The sequence below is a fragment of the Chionomys nivalis genome, chromosome 13 (genome assembly GCF_950005125.1).
Source record: "Chionomys nivalis chromosome 13, mChiNiv1.1, whole genome shotgun sequence".
Classification (NCBI taxonomy): domain Eukaryota; kingdom Metazoa; phylum Chordata; class Mammalia; order Rodentia; family Cricetidae; genus Chionomys; species Chionomys nivalis.
Genome location: NC_080098.1, coordinates 50,670,493 through 50,691,179, shown reverse-complemented (window position 1 = coordinate 50,691,179; position 20,687 = coordinate 50,670,493). Strand labels below are relative to the sequence as shown.

The following is a 20,687-nucleotide window of genomic DNA, read 5'->3' as shown; positions in this document are numbered from 1 at the left end:
TGTGGGGAATGGGAGATAAGAGGGAGGAGGGGAGGAAGTGGAAATTTTGATTTATATTATTTTTAAAGTAATAAAAATGGAAAAAAATCATTACAATGGAAGGATTTAGGTTTCTATATGATAATATGCTAGACAGTTTGAAACTGGCACAATTAAATGAGAGTATAACTTGTCTAGATGGATTTTATGTAAAGTCAATTATAAATATTATTAGCATTATAATTTTTGTTTTATCATTGAAAAAGTGAGTTAATCTCAGTGCTAAAATATAGACCTTGGGAAAACTTAATAAAAAAATGATAGATATATTCAAATCCAGACAGGGATTTAATGGAGAACCAACCTGAGTGTGGCATAAGAAGAATAGGGAGATCTGCTGTTATGCCCCCATTTTTATTTCTGATTTTGTTAATTTGGATTTTCTCTCTCTACCTTTTGATTAGTTTGGATAAGGGTTTGTCTATCTTGTTGAACCAGTTCTTTGTTTCACTGATTCTTTGTATTGTTTTCCTTGTTTCTGTTTTATTAACTTCAGCCCTCAATTTCATTATTTCCTGTCTTCTACTCCTCCTGAGTGAGTCTGCTTCTTTTTGTTCTAGAGCTTTCAGGTGTGTTGTTAAGTCACTAGTGTGAGATTTCTCCACTTTCTTTATGTGAGCACTTAGTGCTATGATCTTCCCTCTTAGCACTGCTTTCATGGTGTCCCATAGGTTGGGTATGCTGTGCCTTCATTTTGTTGATTCTAGGGAGTCTTTAATTTCTTTTCATATTTCTTCCTTGACAAAGGGGGTGATTCAATTGAGCACTTCTCAATTTCCATGAGTTTGTAGTCTTTCTGCAATTAGTGTTTTTGTTGAATTCTAACTTTTTAACCATGGTGCTCCAATAAGATACAGGGGGTTATTCCAATTTTTTGTATTTGCTTTGATATTTTTGTATTTGCTGTTGAGATTTGCTTTGTTACCAAGTGTGTAGTCCATTTTAGAGAAGGTTCCATGGGGTGCTGAGAAGATGGCTTTGACACATACTGAATCTCTTACCCAAGTATTGTTGATTTTATTACATGAAAGAATACAAGCAAAATATTTAAAAATGCACAATAGTAGGTATTACATAAACATTGATAAAATGTTACTGCATTCTTCACTTAAAATTTCTTTATTTTTAAATTTGTCTGTCTGTATGTGAGTCTGAATAAGTCGCATTCACCATATGCATACAGGCATCCGATTTCAGGAGAAAGAGGGCCTCAGTATCCCTGAAGCCTGAGTTAGAGGAGGTGATTATCTGCCATATAGAGAGTGGAAAGTGTTCCTGGCTCCTATGCAACTGCAGCAAGCTCTCCAAAATTCTGAGCCTTCTCTCAAGCCCAATTATGGCACTCTTATATAGGAGAATCATTTATGCCACCTATAAGTGGTATAGCCTGGGTTATATGGCATCCTTAGATATGACCTTGACCATTAATGACTATAAGGTTTAGTTAGGGGAGTATATAACATGTAGAAAGCAAACAGATAAATTAACCACTGTAAATGACCCAATTAAAATTCAAAAACCAACATGGTTGATGAGAAAACAGACTTTATTTTGAAATGACCTTTAAGGGCTTCAGAGAATTATTATTACAGTTGGTTGTGGTGAAGCCCAATTGTCTACAGAAGCGTGACTCCTGTGAGGGAACATGTGGTAGTCCAAGCTAGCTGTCAGGACTCTTAGATAAGTTGACAACAGATAGAAAAGGCCCGCTGTTAGAGGAGCACACTGTGTGCACCTGCCCCCAAGCCTAACGCAGTGGTGGGCACACACCTGGTGACTGATGGACAGCAAAGAAAAGTAAAGTTAAAATGTACATTAAGGGCCAATCACTAGGAAATCTGTGATCATCATCCACAGAAGTATTTACTATGATGTGAACAGGTTAAGGCAAGTGATGGCAAGAGTTGAGGAGCCAGGAAAGCACAGTGTATATAGCAGGCATGGCTTTTCTGTGCAGTGTATAGGATGCTTATTAGGGTCACCTTAGATAACCCTATAGGCTACCTTGTTGGAATTGTTTGGCTCCTAAAGACAACAAAAAAACAAATCACTCTGTGGTCCCGTAACCTGGCAAAGGGAACAGATGAATGTCAAGATAGGCAGAGAGGAATATGGGCATCATTAGATGAGGCTGGCAGGAGGATAGTGCTTTCGTACTCCTACATGCCCGTCCTCACAGAATTGTAAACTGTTTCCCAAATGGTAACTGGGCCTTTATGGAGAGGAGAACCTGCCACAGAACAGAAGGCTATTGGTTTTGTTGTGCCTGATGAAGAAAAGGAAGGGGTGGTCTGCACAGAATGTTGGAACATCATCATCATAGTCACAGTAAAGTACGTCTTTTCCAGCAGAAGCTGCTGCAGCCTCGGTGCCGCCTTCGTTGACCTCCACAACACTCTTGTGAACAAACTTGGACACACACAGGTCTTTCTCTGGAGACATTCCTGATAAGTCTGCCTTGTCGCCTTGGAAGACATCCACCATTCCCAAGTGCTGAAACACAGACTTCATGTCATAATCCTCTTGTAGTTTAAATTTTGGAAGGAAAACCTCAACCATAGTGCTCTTCATAAAGTCAGGTTTGGTCCAGGTCATTAACGTCTCAAAAGTGAGATTGTTTTCCACCTGATAAAGCAGAATTAGAGACTGTCAGTTTCACGCCTGAGGTCTTACCCAGAGGCTCATAGTCACTTCCTGCTCAGAGAACCCTCTATCATCCTACAGGGGGTACTACTTATTTACATAGCTAGTTTGTGTGTGGCTTCCCTGATGGGCATGGTGGCCAAGGAGCCCAGGAGTAGGAACACTTCGTTGTCATCTCCTAAATCTCTTCTGAAACATCATTTATTCTGATAGGTGTCCATGTCCAGGTAGGTGATAATGGTTTAAGTTGTGTTTGCTTTAGTTTTGTTTTGTTTTAACTAGATTTAATTTGGTGCTTTGGGATAATGCTCTTGTATGCTCTAAAGATTTGTCACTCATATTAGTTTAATAAAACACCGTATGCCCAGTAGCCAGTCAAGAAGTAAGAGCAGGGCAACCATACTAAGAGGATTCGGATATGAGGAAAGGTAGAGAGTCAGTCACCAGTCAGACAGTGAGGAAGCAAGATGAGTATGCCTCACTGAGAGGAGGTACCAAGCCACGTGGCTAAACAGAGACAAGAATTATGGGTTAACTCAAGTTGGAAGAATAAGTTAATATTAAGCCTGGTTAACAAACCAAACAGTTTATAATTAATATAAGCCTCTGTGTGTTTCATTGGCACTCTATGGCTGAAAGACTGGATAGGACAGAAGTTTTTATCTATAGTTTTGAAAACAATAAACCATAGAAACTAAAGCCATTAAAAAATGGTCAAGATAGGAATTGGTGTGAGCCATCCTGGAAGGAATGTCTATCTAGGATTGGGTTCTTTGTGTTTTGTGGGCCGTCGGGGCATGAATATAAAATTACACCAAAAGCCTCGTATCTGAACCCTTGTTTGGGAGGCTGCTAAGATTCAGGCATGAGGGGTTCTAGCTGAATGAAAATAGTGCCTGGAGGTATATCTCTCAAGGTCATTCTCAATCCATATACATTCTTTCTCTGCTGCCGGCTTACTGAAGGTCTGAATTATCTGCCACGTGCACCTGCCTTAATAGAAACCAAGGATGTGCCAGGTAACATAAAATGAGCCCTCTGAATTTGTGAGCCTACATAAATACTTCCTCTCCTAGGTTATTCATGTCAGGCATTTTGTCAGTGGTAAAAAACTAACACCAGAAGTGATGCCACAGTTAGGGGGCTGGATGGGAAGAGCCAGGGGAGCTGTTCTGCTTACAAAGACCCCTTATGTCATGCACACTGCACTACCCTCCATTCAGAGGGTGGCTGACACACTGTGGGTATCCTGCCCCAAGGAAGACCAAGATGTGGCATTATGATGTGCCTGACTTTGTCCTGCCCAGCTGGCTCCCCTGCTCTTCCTCTTTCATGGGTAAAAGGGCAATACTTTTCTGTCTATTTTATCTTCTCCAAAATTAAAATAAATTTTTAACAAAAATCATGATATAGTTATATTTACAGGGAGTTAATTATGTTCAAGCACTATGCTAAGCATCTTGCCCGAGTTGCCCTCCTTTCATCCTTTTGGGTACCATCTCCCTAGTGATGAAGTTATGTCATATGACAAGGTCACACCACCCACAATGGGAGTCTTGGACACAGATCTGATCACAAAATGCAGAGCGTGTACAGAGCTGGAAGCTGGGTCTGTAAGCACTAAACACTCAAATGGCAGTTGTCAAGTTGAAAACATTGAGTTCTGCTCTAATGAGAAAGGACTCCAGGGACACTGGATTCTCCCTGAAGACATTTAGTGTAGTGACTGCTAGGGACTCTCCTGCCTCACCTTGCTGAGGTCCACACCATCATCCGGGAGCAGGACCAACAAGCTCAGCTCCAGGCCCTCATAGGGCATCTCCAACACCTGTGCCTGTACTTCATTCACGTGGGCGAGGTTAAATCTGTCTTCCTGACGCATCATCTGCACTGGTCTCTCTTCCTTCTGAACACACAAATAAAGGGCATAAAAGATGTTATTCAGAGAGGTCAGAATGTTTCCAAATGAGCTGCAGTTAATGTCAGGAGTGTTCTCAGCACTCACAGTGAAAACACTATTTGTGGTCCAGTGAACACTTAGTCAATGTCTGCCAGCCTCTTCCTGGTTTCATTAAAAATAATTGTTAGAAGTAGATATTGGATTGCTCTAGATAGGGTTTCTAGAGTTGTGATAAAATAACATGAGCAACAGCAGCATAAGGAAAAGGGTTCATTTCATCTTACAACTCTCAGGGCACATTGCATCACTTCGGGAAGTCAGAGCAGGAACTCAGGCTGAAGCCGTGAAGGAGTGCTGCTTATTGGCTTGTTCCCCATGGACTTCTTAGCCTGTTTTCATACACAGCCATGACTACCCACAGTGGGCTGGGCCAACACCAATAGCAAATCAAGAAAATACCCAACAGAATTTCCTCTAGGTCAATCTTATGGAGGCAATTTCTCAATGCAGAGTCCTTCATTTCTAATGTCTCTAGCTTGTGTCAAGGTCAAAAAAACCACAACCTGCACAGGGGTTTATTAGGGAAAGATGATGAATTATTCAGCAGGAAAAATGTGCTGTTAATAATATTAATATTTTAAAGTCATAGTTGGGTCTAAAGTGATTTACAAAGGGTCATGTTCCAAAGCCTTTGTCCACATACTGGCATAATAACACAGACAGTAAATACTCTGTTTTGTATCATTTTTGTGGAGTTTAACCTTTCATTCAGAAAATTAAATTTCAAATGGTTTCTGTACTTACCTGTTTTCTTTCTTCCTGTACTGAGGTTCAAGCCCAGCATCCCACAGGACATGCGATCTCTGCCACTGAGCCCCACAGTGATTACACAGCTGATTACAACTCTAAATGTTATTTCTTCATCCCACTGGCATGAACTTTTGGATGATGTTACTTACCAGATTTATCTTAAACGGCATTTCACGGGTGTCTTCTGTGTCAAACTCTTCATGCCATCTTCCTTTGAAATATAAGGTATTGACAAGAACCAGCCTGGTCTCTAGATCATCTGAGTCATCTGACAGCAACTCTGGAATTTTCCCTTTTGAGAAAACAGAGACTTTATTCAGGTTCATTTAATACACGTGTGGGAAATAAGTTGATGTGACAACTGGGCAGATCCAAGCATCATGTTTTCAAATTTCCTGCTTGTGGATAAACATATTTTTTTAAAAAAAAAACATTTAAAATACAATACCCATGTTTGACTTGATGTCATGCCCACATGGCCAAGATGAGGATTACAAAAGACTTCTAAGTCTGTTGGGAGTTGAGGACACGGGTTAAAGAATCTAAGGCCAACTCCAAAATAAACCAATTATATTTTCTTTATTATAAGGGACAAACTCACGAAACAGAAATGAGAAGTCCAATCTCAGCTGCGTAGTGTGGGAACCAGAGAGAGAGAGACTGCATGCTGGGTGGGTTGGCAGTTTTCTCTAGGTACCCAAAAGGTTACACCCTAACTTGATCCAACCTCTTAAAGGTTAGTGGCTGACAGCGGTTCCTCATCACCTCCTCTTTTGTCTAAATAAGAGAGTTCCAAACCCAATACAAAACTCTATACACTAGGAACAGATATCAAGTTTATAATTAGGATTACAACCAGCATAAACAATATTAAGCAAGAAACACATGCTAAATGTTTTAATAAACATTCTATCCTGAAGTCTTGCATCAGAAATGGCTTGGCTAAATCAAAAGAGGAAGGTAACCATGATTATCTAATCTTCAACCCCACTGAAAGCCTGAGAAGGGAGATAATATTACTTGAGTAGGCAGGAAGTACAATCAAACAGCTTCCAAAATATGCGGTATATGACAGAGACAACTGGCTACCTGAGCAATCACCTAAAGTCTCACTATTGCATTTGGGTATTTGGGCACTGACCCTTCCCACCTGCGGCTTCAGCCAGCTACCACTAAGGATCTATAATTTGCACTGACAGAACACTCTGGATTTTCTCTTTATCCAGGTCACCAACTTTTGAAATCACTTTGATTGCCTTAATGACTACTCTTAATTTAAGCATTTTTCAGTATCTAATGTGCTAAAACCAATTCAAACTATTCAAGGCTTACATTTCCTGGGCACACGGCCACAACTGTGCCACCACAACCAGGAAGATGAGCCAGGAGAATCACTTGAGTCCAGGAGTTCTGGGTTATAGTGTGCTTTGCTGATTGGGCGTCTGCACTAAGTTCAGCATCATAAGTCTCAAGGAGAGCAGGTTTGGGAAAAGCAGAAAAAAATGACTCTAGGATGGAGAACAAAGAAGCAGGAAATGTGGAAGGGGCCACAGGAGACCATGGTTTTCCCTGGATGCTAAGGTCAGTTGCCATCTTGATTGGGTTTGGAAACAACTGAGAGACGTGTCTCTGCTCAGGTCTGTGAGGACATTTCTAAGTGAAAGGACGCTACCCAGAGTGGGCAATGCCTTCCTGTGCTGCCTCGACTAAAGGACTGAGGGAGAAGCAGCACTGCTTTTGCCTGCCTGCCTTCAGCCCTCGCTGGTGAGTGCATCTGCACTGTTCACACCTCTGCACCTGCCATTTTCAGCTGACACTGGAGGCCCGTAGCTTTGGTCTTCATGTGGAGCAAGACTAGAGCCTCTCTGGAATCCTCTAGGCTTTCCATTCCAGGCTAAGACTGCTGAGGTCTCCAACCCCATAGACCGAGCAGCTACCAGATTCTCAGCCTCTCCACATGCAGATGGTCCTTGTGGGACTACTCAGCTGGTATTGTATATGCCAATCTACTGAATCCCTCTAGTAATACGTATTCATTCTATTCCTCTAGAATACTCTGACTAATGTTAGATACAGTATCTCATCTAGCACTCCAAGGTCATGCCCAGTTTTGAATAGCACAACACATCAGAGACTCAAGGACAGAAAGTAATTTGTGAAGAAGGTATTGTTATCATATACTTTGGAGTGCTGTCCATCCCTGGAAGAGATAGTGCAGGTCAGAGAACAGATTCCCTTCTTCTGTTTAAAGAGCATCCTTTCAGTGTAGAAGAGAATCCTCGCTAACTTACGATGTCAAGTGTGCCCAATAGGTAAAGACTACAATAAGAATTGTCCAATATTTGCTGAGTACACGTAAAAGAGAGATGGCTCAGCAGTTAAGAGTACTGCCTACTCTTCCAAAGACCCTGAGTTCAATTCCCAGCAACCATGTGGTGACTCACAACTATCTCTAATGAGATCTGGTACCCTCTTGAGGAAGAGACCTGGTAAATGGTAATCATCAATTTAGACCATGAAATCTCATATGGACAAGTTCAACGAACTGCTATATAATGGGCTGCCCATACATGCTTCAGCATGACCAGGGTATATATTTCATTTCAGAAAAAATAATGTACCCAGAGGCATCTGAAATGTTCAACTACCAGACAATGATCTCAATGATTTCAAAGACCAATTTTGGAGCATGTCATCTCTAAATTAAAAACAAATAAAGTTCAACCCCTATTGGAAGATTCGTTGAGGTTAATGTAACTGAGCAGGCCTGACAGAGTATCTCCAAGGGAAGTCGTGTCTAGTTTTACCAAAATATAAGTAAGGGCTTTGAAGCAGTAAATGTGAAAGTAGAAACAGTGGTAGATGTGGTGGGAGCTCAGACAACACAGACTGCAGGAAGAACCAGCTCAGGGTAAAATTATGGGGAAGATCTCCACATGAATCTCCATCTCAGAGGTGGTGGAGTCACATGACCTGCCAACAGTAGGACCGCTCCTGTCTTCTATTTTTTATTGTGACATCAATATATATATATGATGAATTCCACAGATAGACTGATTCTAGATCCATACCAACAGCTCCTCTCCAAATACATTTTACTTAGGTAAAATGAAATTCACACATGAACCATTAACAGCCACACACAATGATATCTTTACACATGCTAATCTCTTCTGGCAAACACCTAAACCACTACTGCCACGTGTTAACTGATGGACTTTTTCCCAGAGTGCCTTCTTTCTGGGAGAATGCCAAGCTTGAGTGGTAGGAGCATGTTTTTCTCATGTTCTGCACTGCACTGGAATTGCAAATTTAACTGTTTTCATGTCAAGTGTGAGATCTATGCCCTAGTCCACAGGGCTTCAGACTACAAGTCCTTTCCCTGTCCGTTGACATCCCTTTTCCTCTTGACCTCATTGAGAAGCCTATCCCAGCTTCCCGAATGTTGGGATTATAGGCATATCCTACCACAGCCAAATAACCCCTTCTTATCACTGCTGACCCCACAGCCACCCCTGCCTTCTAATGCAAACTGCTAAGACTGGAAAGTCAGGCCCGTGATTTCTTACGACATTTGTATCAGCCACTCTGTCCTGAAGAAATATACAAGTAACTGTATTTTTTAAATCTAAGAGCCAGAATAAAACTTCCATGAATTCACTGAGGTCTGAATTATACCACACATAATGATGTTAGTCTACATTGCTTTAACTCTCTGAAATAACATGAGATTAGTCCATGGGGGTGGGGAGAAGGGAAAGGTAAGAAAGAGGAGGGAAGGAAGAAGAGGGAGGGGTGGATGGAAAGGACAAGAATGTGGGGTGTGAAATAACTTGAAATTCTGACCTTCAGTCTGTTTGGAGACCCACGCGTTTATGTGCTTCCTGGACTCCTCTGGATCTTTGGCAAAGGACAGCTGCTCCAGCTCCGAGTGGTAGAACTGAAGACAGGACTCCTTAAAGGTCTTTGGAGAGAAAAGTGTTCAGAGAGGTAACACTGAAAATTAAAGTGTCAGCAAGAATCCCAACACTCTGAATACTAAGGCATTAAGAAATAAACTAAAGTGAGTGTAGATATATCACTTTAAGTAACAAATGTCTTCATGTACAAGGCCTTTGTAAGTGGGAATGACCAGACATAAATAAATAAAACTTATAAGTGTCAGATTTAAAATATTTCAACGTATCATTATAGAATTGTCATCTTTGGGGAACGTTATGGAGTTAAGTACCCCTATATAGCCTACCCTGTCCTGGAATTCATGACTCTCCTGTCTCAGCCTCCTAAATGCAGATGTTACAGATGCACATCATAACACTAGCTAGAACTTGTCTCTTAATTTTTTAAATTTCTCTAGAGTCCTTCAATAGGAATCTTTAGCAATAGGTAATTGAATAAAATTGATGTCATTCTACTGATACAACTTACTGGGAGGAATTCATAAGTGATCTCTGCAAAGAGCCGGTTGGCCATTCTAAGCAAGTACTTTCTGTTGGGCTTGTTCAGATTACTGAGAAGCCTCTGGAAGCTTTGATGAATGCCGTCTTCTGTGTTTAAACAAAGTGCCTGTGGAGGAAAAGAATGAAACACTGTGAGCTCAGTGAGAAACATTTTGATTTCAAAGGAATTTTCAAGATAAAGGGATGGCTCGCATAATAAATTACATGAGTATAATACATAGTAATTTACATGAGTATCTAATGCAGGGTGGTTTGGGATTTAAAGAGATAGGATTATGAATTAACCTTCCTTGCCAATAAATATTGAAAATATATTGCTCTGAAAATAAGTTAGAACACAGCAACCCATGTTTCAAATAATTGTAACATCTCTTTTTCTCATTAGTATTGTGACTGAACCTATTTCCTCAGTTATGCTAGGCAAGGGAGTGGAGTTATAATCCCAACACTCTCCCTCCATAACTAAACAAACAACCAAGAAACCAATAACACAAAGACCATTTCTTTTGAAACTGACTTGCCCACACTAACCTTGGCCTTGGGATCCTCCTGTTTCAGTGTCCTTGGCAGTTGGGATTAAAGTCTATGCCACCAGGTCTTAGCATGAAATTATTTATGCTCCATTTTGTAAGAGAAATCCACATGATCCCTCAAAGTTTTACTCTGGAAAACTCAATGTTCCTTAAAGAGATCATACTGGAGGGGACTATGGTTCCCTTCATCTTTGGTTCCTGCCCCATGAAACAGGGTGCACTTATTCTGACCCTCCCTTCTCAGCAACTCTTAGGCAAGTGAAACAGGGTCAGGTGACAGGGAACTTACCTGAGACATCTGGACTGCAGTGTCTCCCTTCGCCCCCAAGAGGACCATAGCTAGAGCAGAGGAGATGCTCACAGGAGAGTAACATACATTTTTTGAAGGGTTGTTTTGACAAAGGATTTTTAAAAGGTGGATGGCAAAGGTGCCGTTTGCTTCAGACAGAGTGTTCATGATGCAGAGTCTGGAGGCAAAGGAGAAATGATATTCAGTACAGCGCTGAAGGTTCACTGATCTGACTCGGGGAAATCTGGGACTCTGCTCTTGGTTCTCATTTCAAAATTCCTAAGTACTTAAGTGCATTTTAAAATTCTATTCTCAATCACAATCCATCCAGTTTTAAGGTTATTAGCTAAATGTGGTCATGGCAGCAGACCAAACTAGCACGTGTTCCATCTGCACAGGTAGAAGTTCAGACCATCAGGACTGCATACAAAGACACAACAGAGAGAGGTAGACTTTAGTCTCCTTTCATACAGTCCAGGTCCTTTCTGAAGATGGTAGAGTCGAGAATAATGAGGAGGAAGAAGAAAAGAGGAAGGAAGAAGAAAACAACCATGAGCATCCAGGTCCTCTAGTCTGGCTTCAGCAAAGCTCTGTGTGTGCCTGTAAAAACTCCTCTGAGGTGTCCAGGTGTGCATTAGACAGTGTCTCCACGTTTGTAGTTGTTACAGGAAAGACCCTGAGGTGCTGAATGAGACCCAAAGGCACTGTGGTGTCATCAGCTCTGCTGTGCAGCAGGGGGTATCCTCCTGCAGTGGCTGCTCAGGTGGCCTTAATCAGGCAATACTATCCAGACTGCTTCTCTATTGAGGGTGCCTCAGTCCCTGGTGAATGGACGGCTTGACCCAGAATAAGTGACTGCTCCTAACACCCTAACCGAAATCTGAGTCCCTGCACATTCCATGACTGTGTTCTCGATGTCTTATGACCTTTGAACACTGGGAAGTTTGCTCCAGAGTGCTTTCTTCTGTGTTAAAATACAGATCACTTACCCTAGGGAGCCTCAGAACATCACAACTCATACTTCTACCCTCTCCCCAGACAGAAGGACAACACATCCTGAGAGAGTGCCCAGGTCATTTTGCTATTCCCCATAATTCCTCCAATGCTTTTCAGGAAAGATGGGGCTGATTTATTTTAATGACTTACCCTCGGGATGATCCCCTCTTCTGGCCTTTCTGCCACCCCTGCATTCTTGCCCAACTGGACTGATGCCTCTTTAAAATTACATAGAATCCTTGAAGTGTTTATTTCACTGGGAAGTTCATCTACCCCTTCACTGTCACTGAGTTCCAGCTACTCAACCATCCCTCCTTCATAGGGAAAAGACAACCTCAGGGTCCCTGCTGGGTTACTCTAATCCTCCTGTCTCAACCATTTCTTTCTTCACTCCTAAGTGCACTCCTTTCTCTTACTGATTATTGGGGACAATAAGAGGCAGAGCTCTCTGAAAGCAGTGGAGAAGTCTGATACCCTGATTCTAAGCTCCTGAAGCATGCTCAAGATAAAGTTTGGGATTAGAGTGTTCAGTCAACATGTGGTGGCATTTTAAAAATGGAAATGAAGAATCCTCAGATTGGCCTAGAGCCTGCTCACCTAGAAGGGCCCAGAAGTAAGAGACACTATTTTGCAGATTCTTGAGTAGAGGGCAGAGTTAGTCAAATGGGCTAGGTGGTAGGACCTGAAAGGAAGCAGGACAGAGGACAGTGGAGAAGTCCACTGAGCCCCTGCAGCATCTATGCCTGACTGAGATGGATCAATAAAGTTCTAGGACCCCAGCACTAAGATCAACATCATTACCACTGCCCAAATGGGATTTCTCAAGAAGTCACCTCTATAAACACCCACTAGACATCACCTTTCCTTTATTTCTTTTCCTAATTGTAAGGTCCTGGTGTTCTATCTCCTGAACTCAGTGTGTGCCTTCTAAAGGTGACCCCCCACAAAACCCACAGTCCTGGACTAAGCCGGGCGCACTCACCCGCCAATTTCGCAGTCTCCCAGCAGAGTGTTCAAGGCTTGCTGTCCTGGCGTACAGCTAAACTGCCTCCCCGTTCAGGAAGTCTCTTTATTCACTGCAGTCTGGAAACATCATGATCAGAGCCCCAGGCAGAGGAGGAGGAAAAGGCCTGACTTCATTTGGTCTGGCCTCTGCAGGGTTGAGACTGGTGGGGGTTGGGAAACACATGGGTCCTGGAGAAAGAAAAATCTAATGAGAGCCTTGGGTTTCTGGCTAGTAGGATACCATTGGAGTAAATTCATAGGATGCAAAGAGCATATGGCAGCTGTCCATTGTTAATCTCAAGCCTCTTTCCAGGCCAGGAATTCAGCTGTGAAGGTGTTTGCTCCAGATCTCCTCTTAAATCTACATTAGTGTAGCATGCAGATTTCAGGTGCTAACTTCTAGAAGAGACTGTTGTGGGATGTTTTGGTTGTACTCTGACACTCCTGAGACTGCCAATGAAGTTTTCTTTGAATCAGAAGGCAGAGCGAGCTAATAATAGACCAAAATTAGCCATAGAGGTTTTGGGAGAGCAAGGACATATAGAGAGACACGGGAAGTAAAAGATTCTCTTTTGGATCCAAGAAAGAGACAAAGGAGGTCACTGGTCTTTTCTCTGCCACTTCTCTGATCATCCAGAGTCTTACCTCAATTTTTGACTTCCGAATTATTATTAATAAAGAATAATTAGATAAATGCTTCAAGAGACTTTGCCAACTGCCAGAGTTTAGATTGCTCCATTGGATGAGTTCTCCTTGCAAAATGACAGAAGTAGACACTGAGTCAAATTAGTACAGAATGTCGTGTCCTCCATCCCTATACAGGACACATTGCATTTACGGACCCCAAAGAAAAGAGACCTCTTCTAATTTGTTATCTTAGGTATCCCACCTTCTTTAGTCTTTTAAATTAAAATAATGTATTTTATGTATGTGGGTTTTTCGCCTGCATGTATGTCTGTGCACCGGGTGCCTGCCTGGTGCCCACAAAAGGCAGAGGGCAGCATGAGATCCCCTATACGAGACTGTTTCTTAGATCTCGGTGATATTTGCCCACCTGGCCATGCTGACGGAAGCTTAGGAGTCAGTTCCAGGACAGATGCATTTATGTCAGAAACCCTTGTTTTCAAGGTGCTGATTCATTCTTTAAATCATACATTCAGTGGCTTTTAGTATTCTTACTAATCTCTGATTAGTTTGAAAAAAAGACCCACCCCCCAGGGGGAGTGCCATTATTTGTTGGTGTGGATTTGTTGGAATATGTGTGGCCTTGTAGGAGAAGTGCATCACTATGGAGGCAGGCTTTGAAGTCTCATATGTGCTCAAACCATGCCTAATGAGACAGACCACTCCTGTTTTCTGCAAGAATCGCAGCTGCTTCACCAGCTCCTTGAATGCCTTCAAACTGTTGCTTTTGATGAGAAAATGAGCACCAGGAAGTGGAATAGAGCTAAGTCCTCTGTTTAAAGAGATAGAAAGATTAAGAAATGGAATAAAGGGAGTGGTGACCTCAAGGAAAGATCCTGCTCGGCTAAGTTTCCAATTTGTGGAAAGGAATTAAGAGCTTAGAGCTAGGTGTGGTGGTGCACACCTTTAATTTTAGCACAGGAAAGGTAGAGGCAGGCAGATCTCTGTGGGACAATGGTCTTGTACCCTGTAAAGATTTGTCATTTGTTTTGGTTTAATAAAATGCTGATTGGCTAGTAGCCAGATAGTAATTATAGGTGGGGTGTCCAGAATGGGAGAATTTGGGGAAGATGAAAGGTTCAGTCTGCAGTCATTACCCAAATGCAGAGGAAGCAAGATGACAATATCTCACTGATAAAAGGTACCAAGTCACATGACTAACACAGACAAGAATTATGCATTAATTGAAGATGTTAGCATTAGCTAAAAATATGCTTAAGGTATTAGCCCGTGTTGTAATTAATATAGTTTCTGTGTTTTTGTTTGGGTCTAGATATCCAGGAAATGAACAAACAGTCTCCACTTACAAAAGGCGACAATTTGGGCAACTACATTCACATAAAACCTGAGAAAGCCTAGGAAGCAATTCTAGACACAGAAGAACAAAGTTAAGCATTGCTTCTTAGTAGCAGCATTTTCTCAGGTGGGCCCTATTTGCTAGAGGCAAGCACGTCTATTTAAGAGAGACTTCCTGACTCGGCTTTAGCTGCAAAATTCTTGTAGCTCTTTTAAGAGGACCCACCACCAAGCACTTAAATGGTGTTCATGAATAGCCAACAGCATGCTTCTTGGTGGCAGCAGGGACCTTGAAACTCGATAAAGTTGTGACAACAAACATGGTTCTCACCAGTACCTCTGCCATGAAGCTAGACTCTCAGAAAGGTAAGGAATGGGGTGAATCCAGCTGTCAAAGCCATAGCTTTAATCTTGCAGCTTTGGGTCTGCAGAACTGGCCCCTTCACATGCTCCAGCAGATCATAGATGGGTTGGATGTTGGGGTGGGTCAACTCAAAGTCCTGGTTCTGGTCAACCTGCCCCCTTTCCGTCATCCTTACCATCAGGGCAATCTCTCCAGGACTGCCCCCAGTTAGCTCACCCTATACAACAAGCAGCAATGGGCAGGGTCAGTTTTCCTGCTCTCGAGTCCTCAGGGCCAACTCACCCACATCGACACCACCAGGACTAACTGTTGACCAGGTAAGGTCCAGTTGTAGTCAGATTTTTCTTTGGGCCACCAACCCACAAATAACAACAAGGAGACTTATTATTAATTAGGAGAGTTCAACCTTAGCTTAGGCTTGTTTCACTAGTTCTTTTTTTTTTCTTTTAGTTTGTCATCAATTTTGTCTTTTTTTTTTTTTTTGCTTTTTTGAGCTACCCATTTTTGTGTGCTCCTTTTTCTTCCTCCCCTCTCTGCTTCTACCCTTTCCCATAACCACCATATTCCCAATTTACTGAGGAGATCTTGTCTTGCTCTCCTTCCTATGTAGTTCCATGTATGTCTCTCTTAAGGACCTCTTTTTTTGTTGTCTGTATTCTCTGGGATTGTGATCTGTAGGCTGGTTTTCTTTTCTTTATGTCTAAAAGCCTCTTATGAGTGAGTACATAATATATTTGTCTTTCTGGGTGTGGGTTATCTCACTCAGGATGGTTTTTTTCTAGATCCATCCAATCTGCCTGAAAATTTCAAGATGTCATTATTATTTACTGCTGAGTATAATCCATTGTGTAAATGTACCACATTTTCTTTATCCATTCTTCGAAGAGAGGGCATTTAGGCTGTTTCCAGGTTCTGGCTATTACAAATAATGCTGTTATGAACATAGTTGAGCAAGTGGTCTTGTGGTATGGTTGAGCATCTTTTGGGTATATGTCCAAAAGTGGTATTGCTGGGTCTTGATGTAGATTGATATTTAATTTTCTGAGAAATCATCAAACTGATTTCCAAAGTGGTTGTACAAGTTTGCACTCCCATCAGCAGTGCAGGAATGTTTCACTTACTCCACATCCTCTCCAACATAGGGTGTCATTAGTGTTTTTGATCTTGGCCATTCTAACAGGTCAGAGTTGTTTTGATTTGCATTTCCCTGATAGTTAAGGATTTTGGGCCCTTCTTTAAGTGTATCTTGGCCATTTAAGATTCTTCTGTTGAGAATTCTCTGTCTAAATCTGTATCCCATTTTTAATGGGGTTATTTGGTATTTTGATGTCTAGGCTTTTGAGGTCTTTATATATTTTAAATGTCAGTCTTCTGTCATATATGGGGTTGGTGAAAATCTTTTTCAATTCTGTAGGCTGCTGTTCTGTCTTTTTGACCATGTCCTTTGCCTCACAGAATCTTTTTAGTTTCAGGAGGTCCCATTTATTAATTATTGATCTCAGTGTCTGTGCTACTGGTGTTATATTCAAGAAGTAGTTTCCTGTGCCAATGAATTCAAGGCTATTCCTACTTTCTCTATGATCAGCTTCAGTGTAACTGGATTTATGTTGAGGTCTTTGATCCACTTGGACTTCAGTTTTGTGCAGAGCAATAGATACGGATCTATTTGCATTCTACTATGTGCTGCCATCCAGTTACACCAGTACCATTTGTTGAAGATGCTTTCTTTTTTCCATTGTATATTTTTGGCTTCTCTTTCAAAATCAGGTGTTCGTAGGTGTGTGGATTTATGTCAGGGACTTTGATTAGATTCTGTTGATCCATGTGTCTGTTTTTATGCCAATCCCAAACTGCTTTTATTACTATAGATGTATAATAGAATTTGACTTCAAGGATGATGATACCTCCAGAAGTTCCTTTATTGTACAGGGTTGCTTTTGCTATTCTGGATTTTTTGTTTCTTGCATATGAAGTTGAATATTGTTCTTATGAGGTCTGTGAAAAATTGTGTTGGGATTTTAATAGGGATTGCATTGAATCTGTAGATCGTTTTTGGTAATATTGACATTTTTACTGTTAATCCTACTAATCCATGAGCATGGGAGATGTTTCCATTTTCTGATCTCTTCCCCAGTTTCTTTCTTCAAAGACTTAAAATTCTTGTCATATAGGTCTTTCATTTATTTGGTTAGAATTACTTCAAGATATTTTATATTATTTGTGGCTATTGTAAAGGGTTTTGTTTCTCTGATTTCTTTCTCAGTCCATTTATCATTTGTATATAGGAGGGCTACTGATTTTTTTGAGTTAATTTTGCATCCAGCCACATTATTGAAGGTGTTTATCAGCTGTAGAAGTTCCCTCATCAAATTTTTGGGGTCACTTAGGTATAGTATAATATCATCTGAAAATAGTGAAAGTTTGACTTCTTCCTTTCCAATTTGTATCTTCTTAATCTCCTTTTGTTGTCTTATTGCTCTTGCTAGAACCTCAAGTACTATAATGAATAGATCTGGAAAGAGTGGACAGCCTCGTCTTGTCCCTGATTTTATTGGAATCACTTTGAATATCTCTTCATTTAATTCGATGTTGGCTCTTTACTTGCTGCATATTGGATTCATGATGTTTATGTATGTTCTTTGCATCCCTGTTCTCTTCAGAACCTTTATTATGAAGGGTTGGTAGATTTTGTCAGAGCTTTTCAGCATCTAATGAGATAATCATGTGGGATTTTTTCCAGTTTGTTTATATGATGAATTACATTGATAGATTTTCATATGTTAAACCATCCCTGCATCTCTAGGATGAAGCCTACTTGATCATGGTGGATGATTTTTTGATGTGTTCTTGGATTTGGTTTGCCTATATTAGTGACAATATTAATGCGTATTTTTGCATCAATGTTTATGAGGGAGATTGGTCTGTAATTCTCTCTCTTTGTTGCATCTTTGTTTGGTTTGGGTAACAGGATAACTGCAGCCTCATAAGAAGAATTTGGCAATAATCCTTCTGTTTCTATTGTGTGAAACAATTTGAGGAACATTGGTATCAGCTCTTCTTTAAAATGCTGATAGAATTCTTCCCTGAAACCATCTGGCCTTAGACTTTCTATTGTTGGGAGTCTTTTAATGACTGTTTCTATTTCCATAGGAGTTATAATTCTGTTTAAATTGTTTGTCTGTTCTTGATTTATTTTTGGTATATAGTACCTTTCAAGCAAGTTGTCCCTTTTTTTTTTTTTAGGTTTTCCAATTTTGTGGATTACAGGCTTTTGAAATATGACCTAATAATTCTCAGTATTTCTTCTGTCTGTTGTTATGACCCCCTTTTTTCTGATTTTTTTAAATTTGGATATTGTTTCTCTACCTTTTGATTGGTTTGGATAAAGGTTTGTTTATCTTTTTGATTTTCTCAAAGAAGCAACTATTCGTTTCATTGATTCTTTGTATTGTTCTCTTTGTTCCAATTTTTACTGATTTCAGCCCTGAGTTTGATAATTTTCTGCGTTCTACTCCTCCTGGATGAGTTTGATTCTTTTTGTCCTAGAACTTTCAGGTGTGCTGTTAAGTCGCTTATGTAAGATTTCTCCAAATTCTTCATGTGGGCACTTAGTACTATGAATTTTCTTTTTAGCAATGCTTTCATTGTGACTCATAAGTTTGGATATATTGTACATTCATTTTCATTGAATTCTGGGAAGTTTTTAACTTCTTTCTTATTTCTTTCTTGACCCAGTGGTAGTTCAGTTGGGAGTTGTTCAACTTCCCTGAGTTTGTAGGCTTTCTATAGGTTGTGTTGCTGTTGAATTCTAATTTTAACCCATGGTGGCTCAATAAGATATAGGGAGTTATTCCAAATTTTTGCATCTGCTGAGATTTGCTTTATGATTATGTGGCCAATTTTAGAGAAGGTTCAATGAGATGCTGGGAAGAAGGTCTATTCTTTTGTCTTTGGGTAAAATGTTCTGTAGATATCTATTAAGTCTACTTGAGTCATAATATCTGTTAGTTGCCTTGTTTCTCTGTTAAGTTTCTGTCTGGCCAACCAGTCCATTGTTTAGAGTGGAATGTTGAAGTCTCCCACTATTAGTGTGTGGGACTTGATGTGTAATTTAAGCTTTACTGATGTTCCTCTTACAAATGTGGGTGCCATTATTTGATACATAGATGTTCAGATGACCAAATTTGTATTTATGCACTGCACATTATTCTAGTCATGATACAAGAAAAAGAAAAGTCATGGCTCAGAATTATATGTGCTACAAGTAGGAGAAAAAGCATCATAAATCTTTGGAACAGGAATGGAGGGAAGGTCACAATTGAGGGATTCAGAGTGGGGACAGCCTCCAGGATCTTTATATATCTTCACAATCCATGTTGCCTGCCTGCCTGGAGTTAGCTTCAGTCCTCTGAGACCAATCCTCCTTTCCATTTAGCCATAGGAGAAAAGAAAGGACCCAGAGGAGTTTTTACTTATCTCTCTCTTCTCATACTCTGGCCTGTCTGCACACACCAGTATTACAGAGTTCTCTTTTCTCTGGCTTTTTGTTTCATGACCATGAGGAAGGAAGCACACACACAAACAGGAGCAAGTTTTTCTTCAAGCAAATGGCCTAGGTGTTTCCATGTCAGTCAATAATGTAGAATATTTATCACAAGCTTACAACCAGTCCAGCCACCAAAGCCAGATAACTGAGACCCTGATGGGGTAAGGCAAGGAATCAAAGGAGAAGCAGGTATCGGGGTAGATGATGGACAAATTTAACCTATAAAGAGAATGATTGAGAGAGAGAAGGGACAGAGGGAGAGAGGAGGAAGAAGCTATAATAAACTCAAAATTATAATGCAAAAGTGTAACTGGGTATTACTTAAGCCAGACTAGTGGCATCTCATATCACACTCTTCTGAAATCTTCTTGTCTTTTTAAAAAATAAGTAAACATTATTTATATAGACAAAGTTCCCTCCATTAAAGGCTTAGTACCCAGTAGTTGCTACAACCACCTATCTTCCTTCTGGTCATTTTCTGGCTTCCAGGAACTTAGCAGTTTCCCATACTACACCTTCCCTGCCATGATATGGCATGCTGTCACAGGCTCAAAAGTAATTGAGGCCAGTGAACCTTAGCATGACACCTCCAAAGTCAACCCAAATAAGCCATGTCTCTTTATAAGTCGATTAGCTGGAGTGTTTCTTTGTAGGCATGGAGAGCTGACTAACACTGTGAAGTTGGGAGACAAAGTTAAGCCTGCTTCAGAATTTACAGGTAGCAACAAATTGATAAAATCAGGGTTGGAGCCCATGGATTGTTAGAGAGCCACCTACATTCCCAAGTAAGGCATAACTCCCACTGCTGTCTAGTTCTTTCTGCTTGATGTTCTTTTTTCTCTGATGAGGTCACACAGATGGACAATGAGTTACTACCCTCCCATTTGCTTTTCTGTAGAGAGCACTTTAGCCATATGGTATCCAGGGACACGGTCATCTGCTCTGTTGAAAACACTGACTCTTCCTTGACCCTTCAGATAATGGGTGACAGGAATGGATGCAAAGGTTTGGTCATCACATTGCGTTATAACCTTTGCTGCCTTAACCTTTGAGTAGAGACTTCTGCTCAGTTCTGCGTGTAGATGTGCTGATCATCGCTGGGAGCGCTTCCTTCTAAAACTG

At 40.8% G+C, this 20,687-nt stretch overlaps 1 protein-coding gene across 1 annotated transcript; it reads right to left on the bottom strand.

Moving 5' to 3' along the window:
* Nucleotides 1–2,253: 2,253 nt before the first annotated feature.
* On the bottom strand, nt 2,254–10,842 carry LOC130885962 (serpin B9-like). The gene is made up of 6 exons (XM_057787827.1): nt 10,675–10,842; nt 9,821–9,958; nt 9,239–9,356; nt 5,542–5,684; nt 4,433–4,588; nt 2,254–2,664 (listed from the first exon to the last, which is right to left on the bottom strand). The coding sequence occupies exons 1-6, from the start codon at nt 10,840–10,842 to the stop codon at nt 2,254–2,256; spliced, it is 1,134 nt and encodes a 377-aa protein (XP_057643810.1).
* Nucleotides 10,843–20,687: the final 9,845 nt, after the last annotated feature.

Excerpts from the sequence above, each read along its gene's own strand:
- LOC130885962 (XM_057787827.1), bottom strand. The coding sequence starts at position 10,842 with ATGAACACTCTGTCTGAAGCAAACGGCACCTTTGCCATCCACCTTTTA. Across the intron at positions 9,357-9,820 it reads TCACTTATGAATTCCTCCCA|ACCTTTAAGGAGTCCTGTCT; the intron begins GTAAGTTGTATC and ends TTCTCTCCAAAG. Across the intron at positions 2,665-4,432 it reads ATGGTGTGGACCTCAGCAAG|GTGGAAAACAATCTCACTTT; the intron begins GTGAGGCAGGAG and ends CTGCTTTATCAG.